This window comes from Eptesicus fuscus, chromosome 21 (genome assembly GCF_027574615.1).
Source record: "Eptesicus fuscus isolate TK198812 chromosome 21, DD_ASM_mEF_20220401, whole genome shotgun sequence".
NCBI lineage: Eukaryota > Metazoa > Chordata > Mammalia > Chiroptera > Vespertilionidae > Eptesicus > Eptesicus fuscus.
The window spans coordinates 19,687,475-19,709,398 of record NC_072493.1 but is presented as its reverse complement, the minus strand read 5'-3'; the positions used below and the strand labels follow the sequence as shown (position 1 = coordinate 19,709,398).

The 21,924-nt window shown below is 38.8% G+C and overlaps 1 protein-coding gene across 1 annotated transcript in view; it reads left to right on the top strand.

The window, feature by feature from the left end:
• Nucleotides 1-20,887, top strand: part of ZNF566 (zinc finger protein 566) — an 87,614-nt gene extending 66,727 nt beyond the window's left edge. The window contains exons 5-7 of the mRNA XM_054711260.1: nucleotides 2,629-2,755; nucleotides 3,178-3,273; nucleotides 18,637-20,887. Coding sequence (XP_054567235.1) covers nucleotides 2,629-2,755; nucleotides 3,178-3,273; nucleotides 18,637-19,661 — 1,248 coding nt within the window. The 3' untranslated portion in view covers nucleotides 19,662-20,887. The remainder of the gene's footprint in view (nucleotides 1-2,628; nucleotides 2,756-3,177; nucleotides 3,274-18,636) is intronic.
• The last annotated feature ends 1,037 nt before the right edge of the window (nucleotides 20,888-21,924 follow it).

The following is a 21,924-nucleotide window of genomic DNA, read 5'->3' as shown; positions in this document are numbered from 1 at the left end:
TGGCCAGCCTGGGTGAGGGGCTGATGGCCGTTTTCAGGCTGGCCATGCCCCCAGGCAACCCAAGCTCCCAGCCCCTCCTTTTTTTTTTTCTTTCAGCGCCTCCTTGAGCGGAGGCCAGGGCCTGCTGGAAGCAGGTATCTGAGATTTATTTATCTTTTATAATTGAATCTTTGTAGCCTTGAGTGGGGGCCAGGGCGGGCAGCAAGTTTGGCTTCCTCCTTCGCCAGGGTCAACCCAAGCCTCCTGCTTGCTCGAGCTCCGTGGCCGTCACCATGTTTGTTGGGTTAATTTGAATACTCACTCCTGATTGGCTGGTGGGTGTAGTGGAGTGATGGTTAATTTGCATGTTTCTCTTTTATTAGTGTAGATTACTAGAGGCCCAGTGCATGAAATTCGTGCACTGGAGGGGGTGTCCCTCAGCCCAACCGGCACCCTCTCCAATCTGGGACCTCTTGGGGGGTGTCCGACTGCCAGTTTAGGCCTGATCCCTCTCACAGTTCGGGACTGCTGGCTCCCAACCACTCTCCTGCCTGCCTGCCTGCCTGCCTGCTTGCCCCTAACTGCTTCTGCCTGCCAGCCAGCCTGATCACCCCCTAACCACTCCCCTCTCAGCCTGATCGACGCCTAACTGCTCCCCTTCCAGCCTGATCGCCCTCAACTGCCCTCCCCTGCTGGCCCGATTGCCCCCAACTGCCCTCCCCTGCAGGCCTGGTCCCCCCCAACTGCCCTCACCTGCAGGCCTGCCCCCCCCCCCACTACCCTCCCATGGCAGCCATCTTGTGACCACCTGGGGGCAGCCATGTTGTGTGAGTGATGGTCAGTTTGCGTATTACCTTTTTATTATATAGGATTGACTATATTCTCTATACTGTATTTTACATCACCATGACTTTTGTAATTGCCAATTTGTACTTCTTAATCCCTTCATCTTTTTCACTTAGTCCCCCAACTTCCTTTCCCCTTCAACTCTTGAATATGGTTGAATTGCTATTTTTTTATGAATCCATTTTACTCATTATCTCTTGACTTACTGCAGAGTGGAAGGGACATTGTATTCCCATATTGCTCCCTTAATTTCCTCTGATTCTGTAATTAATTATATTACAATTTTTGGTTACATCAATAGTGTATGGGATATTAGTCTGTAAATATCACTCACTGCTGAGCTAGCTCAGCTTTATTCTATTACAACTTTTTATTTTTCCTGAGGTTAATTTTTTTCTCACATTTGCTTAATTATCCATGTATTTAAATTTTTATTTTTTTTTTTTGTTGATTTCAGAGAGGAAAGGAGGAGAGAGAAACATCAATGATGAAAGAGAATCATTGATTGGCTGCCCCCTGCACATCCCCCACTGGAGATTGAGCCCACAACCTGGGCATGTGCCCTTGGCCAGAATCGAACCATGGACACTTCAGTCTGCAGGCCAACATTCTATCCACTGAGCCAAAACAGCTAGGGCTATAAATGTATTTTTATCCACTGTCTCCAGAATCACTGTCACATGCTAATTAATATGTTTTTCATTTGATCAAACACATCATTCCTTTTGAATGTGGAGACTTTCATCTCCATTTCCTTTTTAATCCTGCTCCTATCTAGTCTGGTTACTCTCTAGGCCTGCTGCAGTTTCCTCAAGACTTCCCTTTTTTCTTCTGTTTCCTGGGATTTCCTTCAATGTTTTCCTGTGCTAATTTACCTATTTTCTTGAATCTTATGTCTTCCTCTTTTTTGGTTTACTTCCCCATTTTGGTGGAGCACATCATCTGATAGTTTCCTAAGAAATTGTGCTTGTGTCCTTTTATGTCTAGGAATGTTGTTTTTTCAGCCCTTACACTAGAATAGTTCTATTATAGAATTATTGGTCAGAATTTCTTTCTTCCATAAGAATATTGAAGACTTTTTTTTTATTTTTAACAGAGGCCCGGTGCATGAAATTCGTGCATGGGTAAGGTCCCTAGGCCTGGCCAGTGATCAGGGCTGATTGGGGCCTTCCTTCCAGCTGCTGGCTAGGACCTTCCTTCATTCTGTTCTGCCCCCTTGTGGTCAGCGCATGTCATTGCGAGTGATCAAACTCCCAGTCTCCTGGTCAAACTCCCAAGAGGACACTTTGCATATTCGGTTTTTAAATATATATAGATAGTGTTGTAAAGAACCCATTGCCTCTCTGATTCTTGATGTCTTTTATATGATCTACTCTTCTCTGGATGCTTTTAATGTCTTCTCTTTCTCCCTTCTTCTGAAATTTTACTTTCAGCATTTGAAAAAAGAGGAGAGAAAAAGAAGCACATTTGTATTGTATGACGAGTATTGTGTTAGGCATTTGTACATACCAATTCATTTAATCAGGAAACTTCTCTTAGTTGACCGTACCTTCTCAGACTTATGTAGATAGTGGAAGTATCCCAGTATACTCGGGCAGTTTTGTCTGGAGGAAACATAATGACATGGAAACTCATTGGTTAAGTCATGCTTATTTGTTTACAATCCTCTACTTGCATCCCAGACATTCACCCCTTCTCTATATGCTTGCTATTTTTCACTTCTACCTTTATTTATTTTCTTCTCTTGCCTTCACAAAAACATTTTTTAAGTTAATCAAGTCATATGCATGATTGTTGTTCTAGGAGTCAGTGATGTTCAGTGATGTGTCCATAAACTTCTCTCAGGAAGAGTGGGAATGCCTGAATGATGATCAGAGAGATTTATACAGAGATGTGATGTTGGAGAATTACAACAACCTGATTTCAGTGGGTAAGGACTTCTGTCCATATTAATTCAGATTCTGCCCTCAGAAGGTCTGCTTCCTCCAGGGTGAAATATTTACCTACCTTTCAAGTAACCAGTTAGATTTCTAATCCAGTTCCTAGAGGAATGTTTTTATTTTTATTTTAAATATGTTTTCATTGCTTTCAGAGAGGAAGAGAGAGAGAAACATCAATGATGAGAAAGAATCATTAACTGTCTGCCTCCCACATGCCCCACACTGGGGACCGAGCCCACAACCTGGGCATATGCCTGGACTGGGAATTGAACCATGACCTCCTGGTTCAAAGGTCAGTGCTCAACCACTGAGCCACACTGGCCAGGGTCTTTAACTCTTTCTTAATGAAGGAACTGGATTTGAATTCTGGGACATTCTTATAAACATGTCTCATTACTTCTTTTATAAGCAGGACATTCTATTTCTAAACCAGATGTGATCTCCTTCTTGGAGCAGGGGAAGGAACCCTGGTTGGTTGACAGAGAAATAACAGGAAGCCAATATCCAGGTAAGTGAGGCATGACAGTAATGACCCAGTTATTCAATGGAGAGGCTACACCTTTGAGATGCTCTCTGGGAAGTTTCCCATAAAAGCTTTAAGCCTGCTATGCAAAAGTAAGCCTTTTCAGTATGACTTTTAAGTGACCTTACCTTTTCCCCTTTCTTAACACATTGCCTGTTCTTTTCCTCTTATACTTCTCTCCTAATTTTAACCAGCTGTTGACCTCTTCTACCTTCTCTAATGATATTCCTTCCTACCCATATTTGGATCTAGTTTCTTATCATCTCCTCATCTCCTCATTTATTAGCCTTAAAAAAAGCATCACTGTTTCCTGAAATATATTCTTTTCTACATTGCCAAAGACTTATTTTCTTTAGAATTTTTTAGATATAGTAGTTCCTGTACTCTTTGATTCAGTCATACTTTTAGTGACCATTTATTGATTTTCTAATTTACTCTTGTAGGTGCTGAAGATAATTAAAAAAGGAATAAGAAGTTATAAAATTTATAACTTAGTAAGGGTACTAAAACATGTTTACATGTGACTTCTACAAAGTAGAACCACCATAAGAGCGGTTAAAAAGGGAGCTCAGCAGAAAGTGAGGGTTAAAAATGTAGAAGAGTTGATACACATACAAGTCATAGAAGGATGTATTTTTTTAAAGTTTTTCCATATTTTTTGTAATGTTTTTATTGATTTTTTTTCTTTGATTTTTTTTAGAGAGAGAGAGTAAGGGAGTGGGATTGAGACATGGAAACATTGATGAGAGAGAAACATCATCCATCAGCTGCCTGCCTCCTGCACGCCCCCTACTAGGGATCAAGCCTGCAACCTAGGCATGTGCCCTTGACTGGGAAATGAACCCATGACCTCTTGGTCAATATTCAACCACTGAGCCACACTGGCTGGGCCATAGAAGGAGATTTAAGCATACATGTCATTGACTTTAAATAGAATATTGCAAATAAAGGGTTTGTGCCTCCATTGAGAACTTAGAGCTGGCAAAGATAAAGAGTTTTGATATGAAGGAGGAAAACAGGACAGCACATCATCAGTATATGTTTATCGAGAACTATTCTTAACTCTGATGTTACAGTAGTGAATAGAACATGAAAAAACTTTATTCTCAGAGCTTACCCTCCAATGAAGGGATAGATACACAATAAATAAATATATATCAGGTACTAAAAAGAAAAGTGGAGAAAGGGGATAGAGGGTGCTATTTTATGTGACATGATAAAATAAACATTTTCCATTAAGGTGACATTTATGTGGAGACCTGAAGAAGTACAGCAGTACTTCTGGTGTATTTTGAATCTAAGGACTCATCTTTTTTTGGTGATAGGAAGTCCTTGGCTGTCATCTCTTCAAATATTACCTTGCTACCGTTTCCTCTTTTCTCTCTAAAGCTCTTGTTAAATGGACATTAGAACATCTGGATCATCTATAATGTTTTTAACTCTTCATCTATTTTTATATTTATACTGTTTTAACATAGAATTTAATGGCTTGATTTGTGTTGATTCACTAGTATAATTGTTAGCTATGAGCTTTTGGCTCTTCAACCTTCCCATTAAGTTTTTTACTTAAAAAAATAGTATAGTTATTTGTAAAATGTACTTATATATACAATGGGGTATAATAACACAATTAACATAAAATTATAAGATAACATGTAAATCTCTAGATATAATTTCTGGCTCTTGACATACATACTTATTCAGCTTTACTAGGTAAAACCAAGCTATTTTTCAAGTGTTTGTATCACTTTCACTCCCTATAATTGATATTATAAGATTTTTTTTTCATTTTCTTAGCAATTTGATGAGTATAAAATCTTATTTCACTATGTTAAATGATTTGTAGGAATTTCTTATATATTTTGTAGATACTAATTTTTGGTCAGTAATATGTTTTATAGATATATTTTCCAGTTGTAGCTTCTTTATTTACTTTCTTTATTATATCTTTTGATTAATAGTAATTCCCTGTGTTAGTATGCTTAAATTACATATTTAGTAGTTTAATTATATATAGTTTATTTAAAAATTATACTTTTTGCCAAAACCGGTTTGGCTCAGTGGATAGAGCGTCGGTCTGTGGACTGAAAGGTCCCAGGTTCGATTCCGGTCAAAGGCATGTACCTTGGTTGCGGGCACATCCCCGGTAGGGGGTGTGCAGGAGGCAGCTGGTCGATGTTTCTAGCTTTCTATCCCTCTCCCTTCCTCTCTGTAAAAAAATCAATAAAATATATTTTTAAAAAATAAAAAAATAAATAAATAAATAAAAATTCTTTTTTCTTGTATGCATCACATCTTTGGGGGTCATAAGAAACCTTTCCCGCCCAGCCAGCATGGTTCAGTGGTTGAGTGTTAATCTTAAAAAAAAATAAAAGAAAGAAAGAAAAAGAAACCTTTCCCTAGCCCAATTTTGTCCTGTTTTTTGTTTTGGCTTGGGTATTAAAGTCCCGTTAATGTAACTAGAATTGATTTTTATGAAAGGTATGAAATAGAGATCAGTTGTAATTGTTTCCCATATAGAAAGCAAATTATGCCTCAATCAATAAAAGTCTGTTTTCCACTGATCCACAATGTTTCTTCTATCATATATTAAAAGTTTGTTTACATAGTTCTCTCTTATTCTATTGGCTTTTTATCTATTTCCATCCTAATTATTTTTGCTTTTAATTTTTTAAATATGTTTTTATTTATTTCATAGAGGAAGGGAGAGGGAAAGGGAGATAGAAACATTAATGAGAGAGAGAATCATTAATCGGCTGCCTCCTGCACTCCCTACACTGGGGATCGAGCCTGCAAGTCAGGCATGTGCCCTAACCAGGAATCAAACCATGGCCTCCTGGCCCACAGATTGATGCCCAACCACTGAACCACGTTGGCCAGGCTACTCTTGCTTTTATAAAACATTCTGATCTCTGTAGCATAGATCCCTCCACCTTTTTCTTCAGAAGTATGTATTATACTTTTCTTTCTGGTCTTCTATTAATACTTTAAAATTACATATTACATTAAAGTTTCATTTAAAGTGTTGAAATTTTAAAACATCCACTCATGATAAAATTTCTCAAAAAAGGGGGGGTACAGGGAATATACCTCAACATAATAAAAGCCATATATGGCAAGCCAACAGCTAACATTATACTCAATAGCAAAAGCTGAAAGCTTTTTCTCTAAGATCAAGAACAAGACAAATATTCTGCCAATTTTATTTAACATAGTACTGGAAGTCTTAGCCAGAGCAATTAGGCAAGAAAAAGAAATGAAAGACATCCACATTGAAAAGAAAGAAGTAAAACTGTTTCTATTGGCTGCTGATGGCATGATATTGTATATAGAAAACCCTAAAGATCCCTGCCAAAACACACCAAATTGTTAAAAGTAATAAATGAGTTCAACAAAATAGCAAGATACAAAATCAATATTCAAAAATCAGTTGTGTTTCTATACACTTACAATGAACACTCAGAAATTTCAAAACAATTTCATTTTCAATTGCACCAAAAATAATAAAAAATCTAGGAATAAATATAACTACTGAAAACTGTAAGACACTGATGAAATGAAGAAGAAGACACAAAGAAATGGAAAGATCCCATGCTCATGGATTGGAAGAATTAGTATTGTTAAAATGTCCATACTACCCAAAGCAATCTACAGATTCAGTGCAATCCCTATCAGAATTCCAATGGCAACTTTGATAGAAATAGAAACAATCCTGCCCTCACTGGTTTGCTCAGTGGTTAGAGTATCAGCCCATGGACTGAAGGGTTGCAGGTTTGATTCTAATCAAGGGCACATACCTCATTTGCAGGCTTGATCCCCAGCTCTGGTGGGGGCATGTGCGGGAGGCAATCCATGTGTCACATCACTGCTTCTCTCTTTCTGTCTCTCCCCCTCCCTTCTACTCTCTAAAAATCCATGGAAAAATATTCTTAAGGATTAACAACAACAACAAAAATAATAGAAACAATCCTAAAATTTATATGGAACCTCAAAAGACCCTGACTAGCCAAAGCAGTGTTGAGAAAGAAGGAGGCATCTGGGGGTATCTTACTTCCTGATTTTAAGTTAGAGTGGACTTTTGACAATGGGTTTGTACTGTGTGGGTCCACTTAAACATTTAAGTGCACCCATGCAGTTCAAACCCACATTGTTCAAGGTTCAACAGTATTTCTGAACCATGGTTGGGAATTCACGTAGATAAAGGTTGACTTAAATACTTGGCAGATTTTTAACTTTTTTGGTGGTCAGCATCCCTAACCCCTGTGTTGTTCAGGAGTCATCTGTATATTACAAAGCTATAGTAATGGCATAAAAACACACACAGATTAAAAGGAGCCAAGAATATAAAATGGGGAAAGGACAGTTTCCTTAATAAGTGGTATTGGGAAAACTTGACTAACATGACTTGACTACTATCTTCCATCATAGAAAATGGACTCAAAATGGATTAGATGCTTGAACAAAAGACCTGAAACCATAAAACTCCTAAAAGAAAACATAGGTGTGGGCTCTTGACAGCCTTGGATTTTTTGGATTTGACATCAAAGCAAAGACAACTAAATCAAAAATGGACAAGTGGGACTAAAAAGCAAACTAAAAAGCTTCTGCACAGCAAAGGAAGAAAATAAAAAGATAACATATGGAATAGGAGAAAATGTTTGCAAATCATATCCTATATAATAAAATCCTAATATTCAAATTGACCAAACAGCAGAACAACTGGCAGAATGACTGGTCACTATGATGTGCACTGACCACCAGGGGCCAGACACTCAATGTAGGAGCTGCCCTGTGGTGGTCATTGTGCTCCCACAGGGAGAGTGCTGCTCAGCCAGAGGCCAGGCTCATGGCTGGCAGCGCTAAGGAGCAGCGAGCCGAGTAGTAAGGAGCAGTGAGCAGGCGGGCGGTAAGGAGTGAGGGGTCCTGGACTGCAAGAAGGATCCCGAACTGCGGACTGCGAGAGGGATCCTAGATCCCTGGGGGATTAGGCCTAAGCTGGCAGTTGGACATCTCCCAAGGGGTCCCGGACTGCAAAGGGCACAGGCCAAGCTGAGGGCCTCCTTTCCCCCTCCCCCTCCCCGCTCAGTGCACGAATTTCATGCACTGGGCCTCTAGTATCTGATAAGGGTGTAATATCTAAAAAACTATATACAGAACCCATATAAATTAATAGCAGAAAACCAAACAATACAATTAAAAGAAGACATAGAAATCAAACATTTTTTGTTATTATGTTTATTTCTAGTCTGCAGAGGCAAGATTTTTTAAAGGAAAGAAATAGGGAAAAAATAGATACAGAGGCAAAGAAGCATTGAACAGACTGCCAAACTACAGCAGGAAGGCAGGGGAGGTTGGGTGGGAGGGCTGTAAGAGATCAACCGAAGTACTTGTATGCATGCATATAAGCGTAACCAATGGATACAAGACACTGTGGGGAGGGAGGGCAGGTGAGGGCATGTACTGGGGGGTAGGGAAGGCTGGGGGGAGGTCAATGGGGGAAAAAAGGAGACATATGTACCACTATTTGTAATACTTCAAACAATAAAAATAAAATAATAAATAAAAATTAAAAAAATAAAATATTAGAGATAGTAAAAAAAAAAGAAAAAGAAAAAGAAAACAAATGGAAACTTTAGAACTGAAAAGTACAATGGCCAAAATAAAAAATAAAAAAAACACTCACTAGATAGACTGTACAGGATAATGGATATAATGGAGGGAAATTAGTGAACTAGGAGCAGGGCAGAATTAGCCAATGTGAATAATAGGAAAAATCTATTGGGAATTTAAAAAAAAAAAAGCAACTTCAGGGACATGTGTGACAATAACAAAGGTTTAACAGCTTTGCTATTAAAGTCCCAGAAGGAAAGGAGAAAGTTCAGGATTGAAAAAAAAAACTACTTGAAAAATTGTTTACCAAAATTGGTGAGAGATACATCAATTCAAGAAACTCAACCACCTCAAACATTATTAATCCAAGAGAATCCATGCCCAGACATATCATAATCAAATTACTGAAAATGGATGCCCAAAAAAAATATTAAAAGAACTATAGAAAAATAATTCATTACTTGTAGGGAAACTGATTCGAATGAATAGATTTTGCTTCATCAACCATGTAGGCCAGAAAAAATGTGGGATAATATTTTATTGTGCAGAAAAACTGTCAACTCTGAAGTCTATATCCAGAAAAAACTCTCAGAATGAAGGTGAAAACAAGGAAATCAATATTGCAGATGTATATGGCAACTGACTCTGGCCTGAGGATTCATGTGGTAGTAGGGACAGTGGCTAATGAGAGAGAGTCTATATATACCCTCTCTCAAAGGGGTAAGCACTTGTTAAGTTCAGGAGATAGCTGTCATGTAAGAATGCAGGCCCAGTAATGCCAGATAATCCAATGTTTTAAGGAAATCCAGATTTCTCTATTAAATCTCCTGGTATCTCAAGGCTGGCAACTATTCAAACCTTTAGAAAATGTTGGGGCAATGCTAAACACAAACATGAATTGGATATAACCTGATTAATCTAGGTTTTAAGTTCTATAGAGTTTTCTTTGAACCTCAGAAATTTTACCAAGATATATATAGTTAAAATCTTTCTTCATAAATTCTGCTCAACACAGAAGGGAACCATCTAATTACTAAGAGTTTTCTTCAGCTCAGGAAATCTCTTACTTTTGGTTCTGTGTATTCTCCTTCAGATTTTCATTTATTTTCTATACTAGAGGCACGGATTCAATCATGCACTGTAGGGTCCCCTACACGCTTCCGCTTTCGATTGCGGGGGAGCTGGGTGCCTGTCTGCTCCGGCACCAGGCCTTTCAGAAGCCTCCGGCACAGCGGAGGCTTGGTGCACCAGCGGACAGGCACCCAGCTCCCCCCAGCTTTTGATGGTCCGTGGCGGGACGTGAGCTCGCTGCCCCAGAGGCCCCTTCTGTGCCGCAGCACAGCCATGGTGCAGACGCTGAGCTCGCGCAGCCACTGGCGACGCAAGCTCAGCGTCCTGCTGGCCCAATCAGCTACCCCGGCTACCCCGAGTCCCGCCCCCTGTGCCTCCCGCTGGCTCAATCGTGGGCGTAGTAGAGTGATGGTAATTTGCATATTACCATTTTATTAGGTAGGATAATTTTCCTTCCTCAGGACTCTGTCACTCTTTTTTTTTTTTTGGTCACCCTTTCTGAGGATTTTTTTAAAATTGTAGTTTTAGTGGTGATTGACTTTTCATTATGGAATTTGAAGATAATAGCTTACTTAACACCTTTCTTCATCTTTCAAATATAATTTTATCACAGTTTTAAAATTAAGTCATTATATAGTTCACTTGATGACTAGGTAAATGGTTTTCATTGCTCAACTTTGTTAATTTTCATGCTGTTAATCCTTATCTTCATTGAGAAGTCCTTAGCTTTCTCATCTGTTATTAACCTAACTCTTCTGACACATTAGATAACTGGTGTATTTTTAAACTGAGACATCCCTAGAATGCTCTGTTTGTCTGCCCCAGTTAAGAATGTTACATAGCTGTCATTTTAGAATTTCCCTTCATTATCATTCTATGAATTTCCTTAGCATCATCCTATTGATTCCCTTTACCATTCTCCTTTGAATTCCTTTTGACTCTCTTCTGTATTTTTTTAATATATCTTGACTGCTGGATCTCATACCTTCTTTTTTGGTTTATTCCCTCATTATATTAAAGCACATCTTCCAAAAGCAACCAAGGAAAGTATGCAAGAGAAGTAAATAGAAAATGTATTTTGTGAATCGTTCCATGTCTGAAAATGTTTTCATTTCACTCCCATTTTTTTATTGATACTTTGACTGGAGATATAACTTTACATTGAAAAACTTGCCCTTCAAAATTTTGATGGCAAAAAATAATAAAAATTTATATGACATTGTTCCATGGATTTCTAAACTTTTCTAACATCTAGTGTTTTTGAGAAGTCCAAAACCTACTTAAGTTTTTAGTCCTTTTATGTGACTTTAATCTCTTTGAGTGGAAGCTTTGAGAATTTATTCTTTATTTATGATGTTCTAATATTTCATGTTGAGATATCATGCTGTTGATTTCATTTGGCTTAGCACACACGGAAACATTTTATTCTAGAAACTTTAAAAATATATATTTTTCATTGATTTTAGAGAGGAAGGGAGAGGGAAAGAGATAGGAACATCAATGATGAGAGAGAATCATCATTGCCTCCTGCACATCCCACACTGGGAATCAAGCCTATAACCCAGGCATGTGCCCTGACTAGAAGTCAAACCATGACCTCCTGGCCTACAGATTGACGCTCAAGCACTGGCCGACTCTAGAAACGTTAAATAATTGACATTTTCTTGATCAGTTGTTCCATCCTTTTCTCGGTTCTCTCTGTTTCAAGCTTTGATACTTTTTACATTGAGTGGCCAGATTATTATGCTGGCCACTCAGTGTGTGTGTGTGTGTGTGTGTGTGTGTGTGTGTGTGTGTGTGTACATATATATATTAGAGACCCGGTGCATGAATTTGTCATGGGTGGAGTCCGTTTAGCCTGGCCAGGGGGAGGAGACATGGGCGGTTGGCTGGCCTGCCTGCTGGTTGAACTCCTGGTTCATATTAGCCTTTTATATAGGATACTAGAGGCCCGGTGCACAAAATTCATGCACGGAGGGGGGTGTCCCTCAGCCCAGCCTGCACCCCCTCCAATCCAGGACTGCTGGCTCCCAACTGCTTGCCTGCCTGCCCTCCTGATTGCCCCTAACTGCTTCTGCCTGCCAGCCTGATCACCCCTAACCATTCCGCTGCCAGCCTGATTGATGCCTAACTGCTCCCCTGCCAGCCTGTTTGTCCCCAACTTTCCTCCTCTGCCAACCTGGTCACCCCTAACTTCCCTCCCCTGCAGGGTTGATCACCTCCAACTGCCTTCCCTTGCATTTCTGGTCCCTCTCAACTGCCCTCCCTTGCAGGCCTGGTCCCCCCCAATCTTGTGTCCACATGGGGGCAGGATCTTTGACCACATGGGGGCAGCCATATTGTGTGTTGGAGTGATGGTCAATCTGCATATTACTCTTTTATTAGATAGCATACACTGAGTGGCCAGATTATTATGCATTCAGAGATCATAATAATCTGGACACTCAGTGTATAACCAGTGCCTGGTACCATTTCTGATACATAGGAAGAGCTCATTAAATTTTTATATGTTTGAACACTGATAATTCAAATCATAAATTTCTTATCTTAGCCCTGGAATTTTTTTCCATATCTCTTTTTATGTTGTACTTTCTGTGGGATTTTATTAAGTTCTAATCCTTGAATTTTTATAAAAAACATTTTTCTTCTTTGAATATTTCTTTTTTTGAATATTTTTCTTGTAGGATTGTTATACTATATTTTTTCCCCCCTAGAAGCATTCTTCTTATGAATTAAAAAAAAATTCTCTGTTGTTTCTCTTTCCTGAGTTCTTTTTTCCTCTTTATTTATTTTAATCTCTCATGTTTAAGATGTTTCTGAAATAGCTAGTAGACTCAAGGCTATCTGCATATAAAACGTTGTGGCATTAAGCTGATTAGAGCTTGTTGTTGTCTAAGGTTGTGTAGATTTATTGGAAGTGACCTGCCTAGAGTCATTTATTGGTTTAGACCACTTATCAGGTCTTTTCTCTTGGGCTGGCTTTCTCCAGAATGAAATCCTCTACTTTCTTTCAGGGAATTACAGTAAAACCTCAATATAACAGACTAATTCAGGAGAGGGCATTTCTGTTTAAGCCAAAAATACATTGTATAATAAAGTAGGTTTTCTGAATGTGTATGTTAAAAAAAATTGACAAATTAGTTAGTTTACCTGTTTTTACTTATATAGGCATGTTTGTGTAATTAAAATTAAATATGCATGAAAAGTTTAATTTCACAGAAAAGTTTTCTATGTGTATTACTGTGATTTTAAATTTATACTGAATAGGTCTAGTAAATGAGTACATTCACCAATCACTGAGAATAAACAAACCTACATGGCTAGGGCATGGCTTAGCACACATTAGAACATCGACCAGCTTGCATTAAAACTGCTACAGATACCCATCTAGTGTGGCTAATGGATTGAGCATCATCCCATGGACCAAGAGGTCCTGGGTTTGATTCCTGGTCAGGGCACATGCCCGGGTTTTGGGCTCGATCCCCACTAGGGGGTGTGCAGGAGGCAGCTAATCAATGTGTCTCTCTCATTGATGTTTCTGTCTCTCCCTCTCACTTCCTCTCTGAAATCAATAAAAAATATATATATATTTAAAAACCTGCTACAGAAAGTCACACCACATAACAACAGAACCAATTAACAATTACTGCTCACGATACAGTGTGATCGCATGCTAATCATTCGCTGAACATTGTTTATGAGTGGTGACTCTTGGATGTGAATATGTAGCCTAAGTTATAGATATGTAATATTTATTTAAGTTGGCAAAATTGCTACAATTTTTTCCAATATGTGGCCTATTCACTAAAATTTGGTAAAAATAACAGTGAACTAATTAAAAATATATAACCTGTTAATTTAATTATAAGCAAATCTTGGTTAAAAGCATTTTAAAATTAACAGGGTGTTAATTTTCACATATGACATACAGACCAGAAATGTTGTCCATTAAATCCAAAGTCGGTTAAATCAAGGTCTGAAAAATCAAGGGTTTACTGTAATAAAATAAACGTGGCTGCTAGATTCTGGGAGTCCTGTATAATAAAGAAGTAATATGCAAAGTGACCATCACTGCAACACATAAGATGGCTGCCCCCATGTAGACACAATATGGCTGCCACAAGATGGCTGCCACAAGGATGGCCAGCAGGGGAGGGCAGTGGGGGCAACCAGGCCTGCAGGGGAGGACAGTTAGGGGTGACCAGGCCTGCAGGGGAGGACAGTTAGGGGCGACCAGGCCAGCAGGGGAGGGAAGTTAGGGGTGACCAGCATATATACTCCTTATTAATAAAAACTCTAAAAATTCCTCTAGAAAAAAATAGCACTATCATTTCAAACATGGCACATTGAATACATGCATTGTATTACTACTCCTTCATGAAATACCACTAAGTGAGAGTAATACCACTGCAGGGGAGGACAGACAGGGGTGACCAGGCCAGCAAGGGAGGGCAGTTGGGGGCAACCAGGCCTGCAGGGGAGGACAGTTAGGGGTGACCAGGCCAGCAAGGGAGGGCAGTTGGGGGCGACCAGGCCTGCAGGGGAGGACAGTTAGGGTGACCAGGCTAGCAGGGGAGTGCAGTTAAGCACAATCAGACTGGCAGGGAAGCAGTTAAGTGTTGATCAGACTGGCAGGGGAGTGGTTAGGGGATGATCAGGCTGGCAGGCAGAAGCAGTTAGGGGCAATCAGGCAGGCAAGCAGGTGAGAGGTTGGGAGCCAACAGCCCTGGATTGTGAGAGGGATGTCTGACTGCCCGTTTAGGCCTGACATTTACCCCCCCCCCCCCCGTGCACGAATTTCGTGCACCGGGCCTCCAGTTTACTAGATATAGTAAGCTGGGGAATCAGCCTGCTGTATGAGGTTAGTTTGAGAATTTGAGGTCTGCCTGTTTCGTTTAGATTTTCAAGTACCTTTCCTGCTTGCAGCCCCTCATGCACCCAACTTTTCAAAGGTACCTAATAATTGCAGTTCTTGAAAATATCTGGGATTCTACAATAGGTCCAGTCTGCAACCTTGCTGTCAGGTTTTTTTTTTTTTTTTTATGGTTGTTATATCATTTATTGCTATTCTATCTATTTTCTAACTTCTAAAATCTTCTTGCTCCTCCTTCCTCTCCCATTCTCTTTGTCCTAATGGGCTTTCTTCTTTCATTTAATCTCATTACTCTCACTTAGTGGTATTTCATGAAGGAGTAGTAATACAATGCATGTATTCAATGTGCCATGTTTGAAATGATAATGCTTTTTTTTTTCTAGAGGAATTTTTAGAGTTTTTATTAATAAGGAGTATATATGCTAATCAAGCCAGTCAATAAATATTTGTTGATCTTCCAATATGTGCAAGATCCTGTGCTCAACATTGAATACACATTGATGAAGACATTAGACATTTTTCTTGACTTACAAAACTTTTTTTTAAATATATTTTATTGATTTTTTACAGAGAGGAAGAGAGAGGGATAGAGAGTTAGAAACATCGATGAGAGAGAAACATCGATCAGCTGCCTCTTGCACACCCCCTACTGGGGATGTGCCCGCAACCAAGGTACATGCCCTTGACCGGAATCAAACCTGGGACCCTTGAGTCCGCAGGCTGACGCTCTATCCACTGAGCCAAACCGGTTTCGGCTTGACTTACAAAACTTAAGACCTATTTAGGGAAACAGATATAAGAGGAACCTAAAGAAATATGTAATTACAAATTGTGAAAATCCTTTTCAGGAAGAGAACAAAGTGATAAGATGGTAATTACAGGGAGGGTATAATTTGGCATTGGGATCAGGGAAGACCTAAGAAAAGTATGACCTTTAAAAGTAAAGATTTGAAAAATGAGCAATAGTGATCAAAGCTAAGAGTGAAAGGAAACATGTTCTAGACATAAGGAACAGTACCTTAAAAGGCCTTAAAAGGGACTAGGAGCTAGGAGTATTCAAAGAACTGTAAAATAAGGCCAGTGTGGATGAAGTTTAGAGACCAAAAGGGAGCACACACTAAGATTTGGTTGAAATGACAGGAAGGAACCAGATCCTTCAGAGCTTTGTAGACCATGTTCAGGAGCTTGGTTTTTATTGTAAAAGCAATATCCAGGGGATCTACTGAAGGATTTTAAGCAGAGCAGTGACAAACAATGCCATTGTAGTGATGTTGATTCAAAATTATAAATCTCAAGTGGGAAAACTAGGTAGGAAGGTATTCTAGTAGTCCAAGGGAGAGAGATTTCATATTAGATAGTAAAGACAGAGGGAAAAGTTTCTAGCTATATTTAGGGACAAGATTGAACAGTATTTGCGGAATTCTTATATGAGAGGGAGAGGAAGATGATGGTACTAGAATGATTTTCACCTCTTTGGCTTGAGGTTTCCCTCCTGGTCCATAGTATGCTCTTGAAAAGACTTCACTTGCAGAATATTCCCATGTTTGTATAGAAATTTGTTCATAATATTATCTCTCAAGTACAAAACAGTTATTTTATACTAAATACATTTCATATATTATTTCCAGTCCTCACAGTGATTGTAAGCATTAGCTATCATTCCTATGTTATAGACAGAGAGTTGGAGGCTCAGAAAGACGAACTAATTTGTCAAGAACAACAGTGCTTGCCGAAACCGGTTTGGCTCAGTGGATAGAGCGTCGGTCTGCGGACTGGAGGGTCCCAGGTTCGATTCCGGTCAAGGGCATGTACATTGGTTGCAGGCACATCCCCTGGTGGGGGGTGTGCAGGAGGCAGCTGGTCGATGTCTCTCTCTCATCGATGTTTCTAGCTCTCTATCCCTCTCCCTTCCTCTCTGTGAAAAATCAATAAAATATATTTAAAAAAAAAAAAAGAAGAACAACAGTGCTTATAATTAACTAGAGGCCCAGTGCATGATTGAATCATGCACGTGTAGGGTCCCCTACACGCTTTCGCTTTTGATCGCGGGGGAGCCGGGTGCTTGTCCGCTGGTGCACCAGGCCTTTCAGAAGCCTCCGGCTCTGCGGAGGCTTCTGAAAGGCCTGGTGCCGGAGCAGACAGGCACCCAGCTCCCCCGCTTTTGATGGTCCGCGGCGGGACGTGAGCTCACAGCCCCAGAGGCCCCTTCTGTTCCGCAGCACAGCCATGGCGCAGACGCTGAGCTCGCACCGCCACTGGCGACGCGAGCTCAGCGTCCTGCCGGCCCAATCGGCTACCCCGGCCACCCCGAGTCCCGCCCCCTGCGCCTCCCGCTGGCCCAATCGTGGGCGTAGCAGAGTGATGGTAATTTACATATTACCATTTTATTAGGTAGGATGCAGTTTAAGATAAAGAACTCATATAATTGATTCTTATACTCTGATCTTTCAATAGCAATATACTATCTTTCATTATATTCTCTTTTCTTCTCTTTGAACCTACAAATTCCCTTCCTGTCAGTTGGTCAGCATCACTATAGTGCTTGTGCAAGTTTCAGTTCCTTTCTTCTAAGATCAGCATCAGAGAATTCCAAGGCAAATAGTATTTTTATCAAATCCCAAACATATTATCTAACCCCCAAAGAATCCTTCCTATCTACCACTCATGCTAGATTCACTCAACATTTGACTTTTTTAAAGCTATTCTCTCATCTGAATTGATGCACTCTATTTCTTTATCACTTGTTAAAGAGACCCTGGGCCTCTAGTTACTGAATCTAGAAAAGTGCTGTCAAATAGAACTTTAAGCAATGATGGAAATGTTCTATATTTGTGATTTTCAGCATGGTAGCCACTAGCCACAGTTAGCTATTGAACACTGGAAATGTGAATAGTGCCAACTGAATTTGAATTTTTATTTAATTTTAATTAAGTTTAATTTAAACAGATGATGTTAGTGGGTACTGTAATGGACAACACAGATCTAACCAAGGGCTAGCAAACTTTTTCTTAATGGGTCAGATTGACGAGTAGGTCACAGTTTGATTCCCGTTCAGGACTCATACCTGAGTTGTGGGCTCCATTCCCAAGAGGGGGCATGCAGGAGACAGCCAGCCAGTGATTCTCTATCATCACTGATGTTTCTCTTTCTCCTTCTCCCTTCCTCTCTCTGAAATCAATAAAACCATATTTTAAAAAATAAAGGTTCAGATTGTAAGTATTCGGGTTGTAGACAAGGTGGTCTCTGTTGCAACTACTCACTTCTGCCATTGTAGCTTAAAAAGTAGCCATATACATTATATAAATAAATAACTCTGGCTATGTTCCAATAAAACTTTACTTATAAGAATTGTTGCAGTGCTGCGGGTATAGTTCGCCTACCCCTTAGAATTTTTCCTTTGACATGTTAACTTAATCCTGTCAACTGTACTTAAGTATGAATATTTCCCATACTTTATACTTTATGCTGTGTAATGCTCTTATACTGTATGTATACAGAACATGTGTATGAGTGTGTGTGTGTGTGTGTGTGTGTGTGTGTGATTAGAGTCATCTTATAACAAAGGAGAGAAGACTAAGTTATGTGTATATTTAGCAAGCTCCCCTTTGTAATTCCTATCTATGGCAATGCTTGCAAACCAATGGCCTACTTTCTGCCTTCATCTTACTATGTGATCTCTTTTCACTCTTCTAGTCCATTTTTTAAAAATATGATTTAATTCTTCCATTTTAATTGAAGTTTTATTTCTCCCAAACAAGAAAACTGTGAGTGATTGCTTTCATATTTTCTTTCAGTCCTGGGATCAAGATGTGAAACCAAGAAATTATTTCTGAAGAAGGAAATTAATGAAATAGAATCAGCCCAGTGGGAGATAATGGGAAGACTTACAAGACATGACCTTCAGTGCTCTAGTTTCAGAGATAATTGGGAATGTAATGACCAGTTTGAGAAACAACATGGCTCTCAGGAGGGAAATTTTAATCAACCAATATATACCCATGAAAGCATGCCCACTTTTAATCAGCATCCATCCTTTATATTACAGCAAATCATTCATAATAAAGAGAAATACTGTGCCACTAAAGAATATAGGAAAACCTTTAGACATGACTCACAGCTTACTACACATCAGATTATTCATACCATTGAGAAACCCTATGAATGTAAAGAATGTGGAAAGGCCTTCAGACATCCCTCAAGACTCCGCCATCATCAGAAAATTTATACTGGCAAGAAACCCTTTGAATGTCAAGAATGTGGAAAAACCTTTATTTATGGCTCAGACCTTACTCGACATCAGAGAATTCACACTGGTGAGAAGCCCTATGCATGTAAAGAATGTGGGAAGGCCTTTAGTAGTGGCTCGAACTTCACTAGACATCAGAGAATTCACACTGGTGAGAAGCCCTATGAATGTAAAGAATGTGGGAAGGCCTTTAGTAGTGGCTCAAACTTTACTCAACATCAGAGAATTCACACAGGGGAGAAACCCTATGAATGTAAGGAATGTGGCAATGCCTTTAGTCAGAGTTCACAACTTATTAAACATCAGAGAATCCATACAGGTGAGAAACCCTATGAATGTAAGGAATGTGAAAAGGCTTTTCGTTCTGGTTCAGACCTTACTCGACACCAGAGAATTCATACTGGTGAGAAACCCTATGAATGTAAGATATGTGGGAAAGCCTATTCTCAGAGTTCACAACTTATTATTCATCAGAGAATTCATACTGGTGAGAAACCCTATGAATACAGGGAATGTGGAAAGACCTTTAATTATGGCTCACAACTTATTCAACATCAAAATTTGTACTGGTGAAAAACCACAGAATATATGAATTGTGTGAAGGCTTTTAATTATAGCTCAAAACTATTCAACATCAGAGAATTAATCTTGATAATAGTCCTTCTAAATAGGGTAATGTATAAACATGTTATTTGTTGACTACAGCTTATTTATCCCAAGAAAAATGAAGGAAAAACATCCCTAAGTAGAGTAGATTTTGGAAGCTCTTTAATAAAATTTGTATTTCTCTTGACATCAGATAATTCAACCCAGCATGTATTGAAAATGACAGAGCTTTTGACACCTTTATAACCTTAAACATCAGAGATTTGTGCTGAAATGTAATCCTGTGATTTTCATATTCCTCCCTAATTTGTCTATAGTTATTATATTCTTGATCTTAATTCATCTTAAATTTATATGACTGTAAAGTCCGTCTGTTTATGTCATGGTTTGTAAAATACCTTTATTTTTAAAATACCTTTAATAGCAGAGAAGTGGCCTCTTTATTTTTGAAGATGACTTACATTTTGCTTTTTACAAAATTAAGGCTTTCTTATTGTAAAAACATCCACGAACAATTTTGCATTTAGTAAATAGAGATCCTTTAATGGCTTCCTGGTGTTTCCTTGTGTTGCTCTAATGCCATTTTATTAAGCCCCTATTAATAGACATTATCATTTCTTCCAGAGTTTTTGCCATCATACACAGTGCCCTGATGGACATTATCCCTTGGTATATATTTTTATCATATCTTTTATTTAATTGCAGAAATAATGCATGAATATATTTTCCTTATAAAGATTTAGCCCTAGCTCATTTGGCCCAGTAGATAGAGCATTAGCCTGTGGACTGAAGAGTCTCAGGTTCAATTCTGGACAAGGGCACATGCCCAAGTTTTAGGCTCGATCCTTGGTTGGGCGCGTGCAGGAGGTAACCAATCAATGATTCCTTCTCATCATTGATGTTTCTATCTCTCCCTCTCTCTGAAATCAATAAAAAATATTTTTATAAAGATTTAAACATTACAAATAAGAACCTTCACCACTATCCTTATACCCATTGTCCTTCCCAAAGGATAGTTGTTATCTGTTTAGTATTTATCCTTCCTGAGAATTTTTCTATTTTATACATGTATATCTCCATAGAAATTATAAAATGGGGATAATTGTAATACCTACCTCATAATTTTGTGTAAGGGTCAAATAAGACAAAGTGTTTAAAAGAATGCATGTCATAAATACTGACGTTAGTCATTGTTATGCTCATTGTTGTCATTAGTATTATTTGTTGAAAGGCAGCTATTTCTGAAGACCTTACTCAACATCGGGCAAGATATGTAATTGAAGTTGAGAGTAATGAATTAAGAAAATTTTCTATCATTTACTTCTTAGGGAACATAAAATAATCTTGGGATTTGGTGGGGAAAGTAGTGTGTGTAATGTGCAGGGAGGACCTTATTCAGACAGGTATCCTTTTAACTACTTACAATATCTAATATTAAAATAGTGTTGTAATGTACCCATGAATCACACAAGGACGCCTCAAGAAGTCGAATCAAGGAACCACATTTCATAAGCCGGCGACTATGAGGGGGCAAACTCTCCAAATCTCGTAGTGCTCCCTTGGCCAAAACATCAGACTTATATAGGCAAGTATCACAAAGGTATTGATTACATCTCGAGGTTTGGAATGAGGAACCTGGTTTGCAAAAAGCAGTTACATAAGCTAAATTGAGCAAGTTATTTACAAAGATTAATTTTAGTTTTGGGTCTTGGAACCACTCAGTCAACAGAAATTCATTATCTGGAGCCACTGAGGCAATTTAGACTAATTGTGCTGTCCTGGACTCCAGGTGCAGAGGAATGTGTTTTGAAAGACCAGTAAGATCACAATCAATGGGATATTCAAACCACAATCAATGGAGTATTCAATTGAATGGGATAACATATAAGTTCAGAAAATCAAAATAACTTTTCTATTAATTTAGCAAGCAAATAATTACAGAAGCCAAATCAGCAGGGTTGAAATATTAAAAAGCAATTTTTACCCAAGCATGGTTGCTACCATGCTTCAATAGGATATAGACAAAACACTTTTGAAGAAAAAGTATGAAAAGACAAACAGCATTAAGTTTGAAAAAAAGGACTAACTATATATGCATATAGGTAGAGACACATTAGAGTTACTGATTTAAAATGCTGTACTGAATACTATGCTGCTTTCTAATACATTTGAAAAACCTAAACAAAATTATTTTGTAGGAAAATAAAAATTACCAGTGTTGACTCAGAAA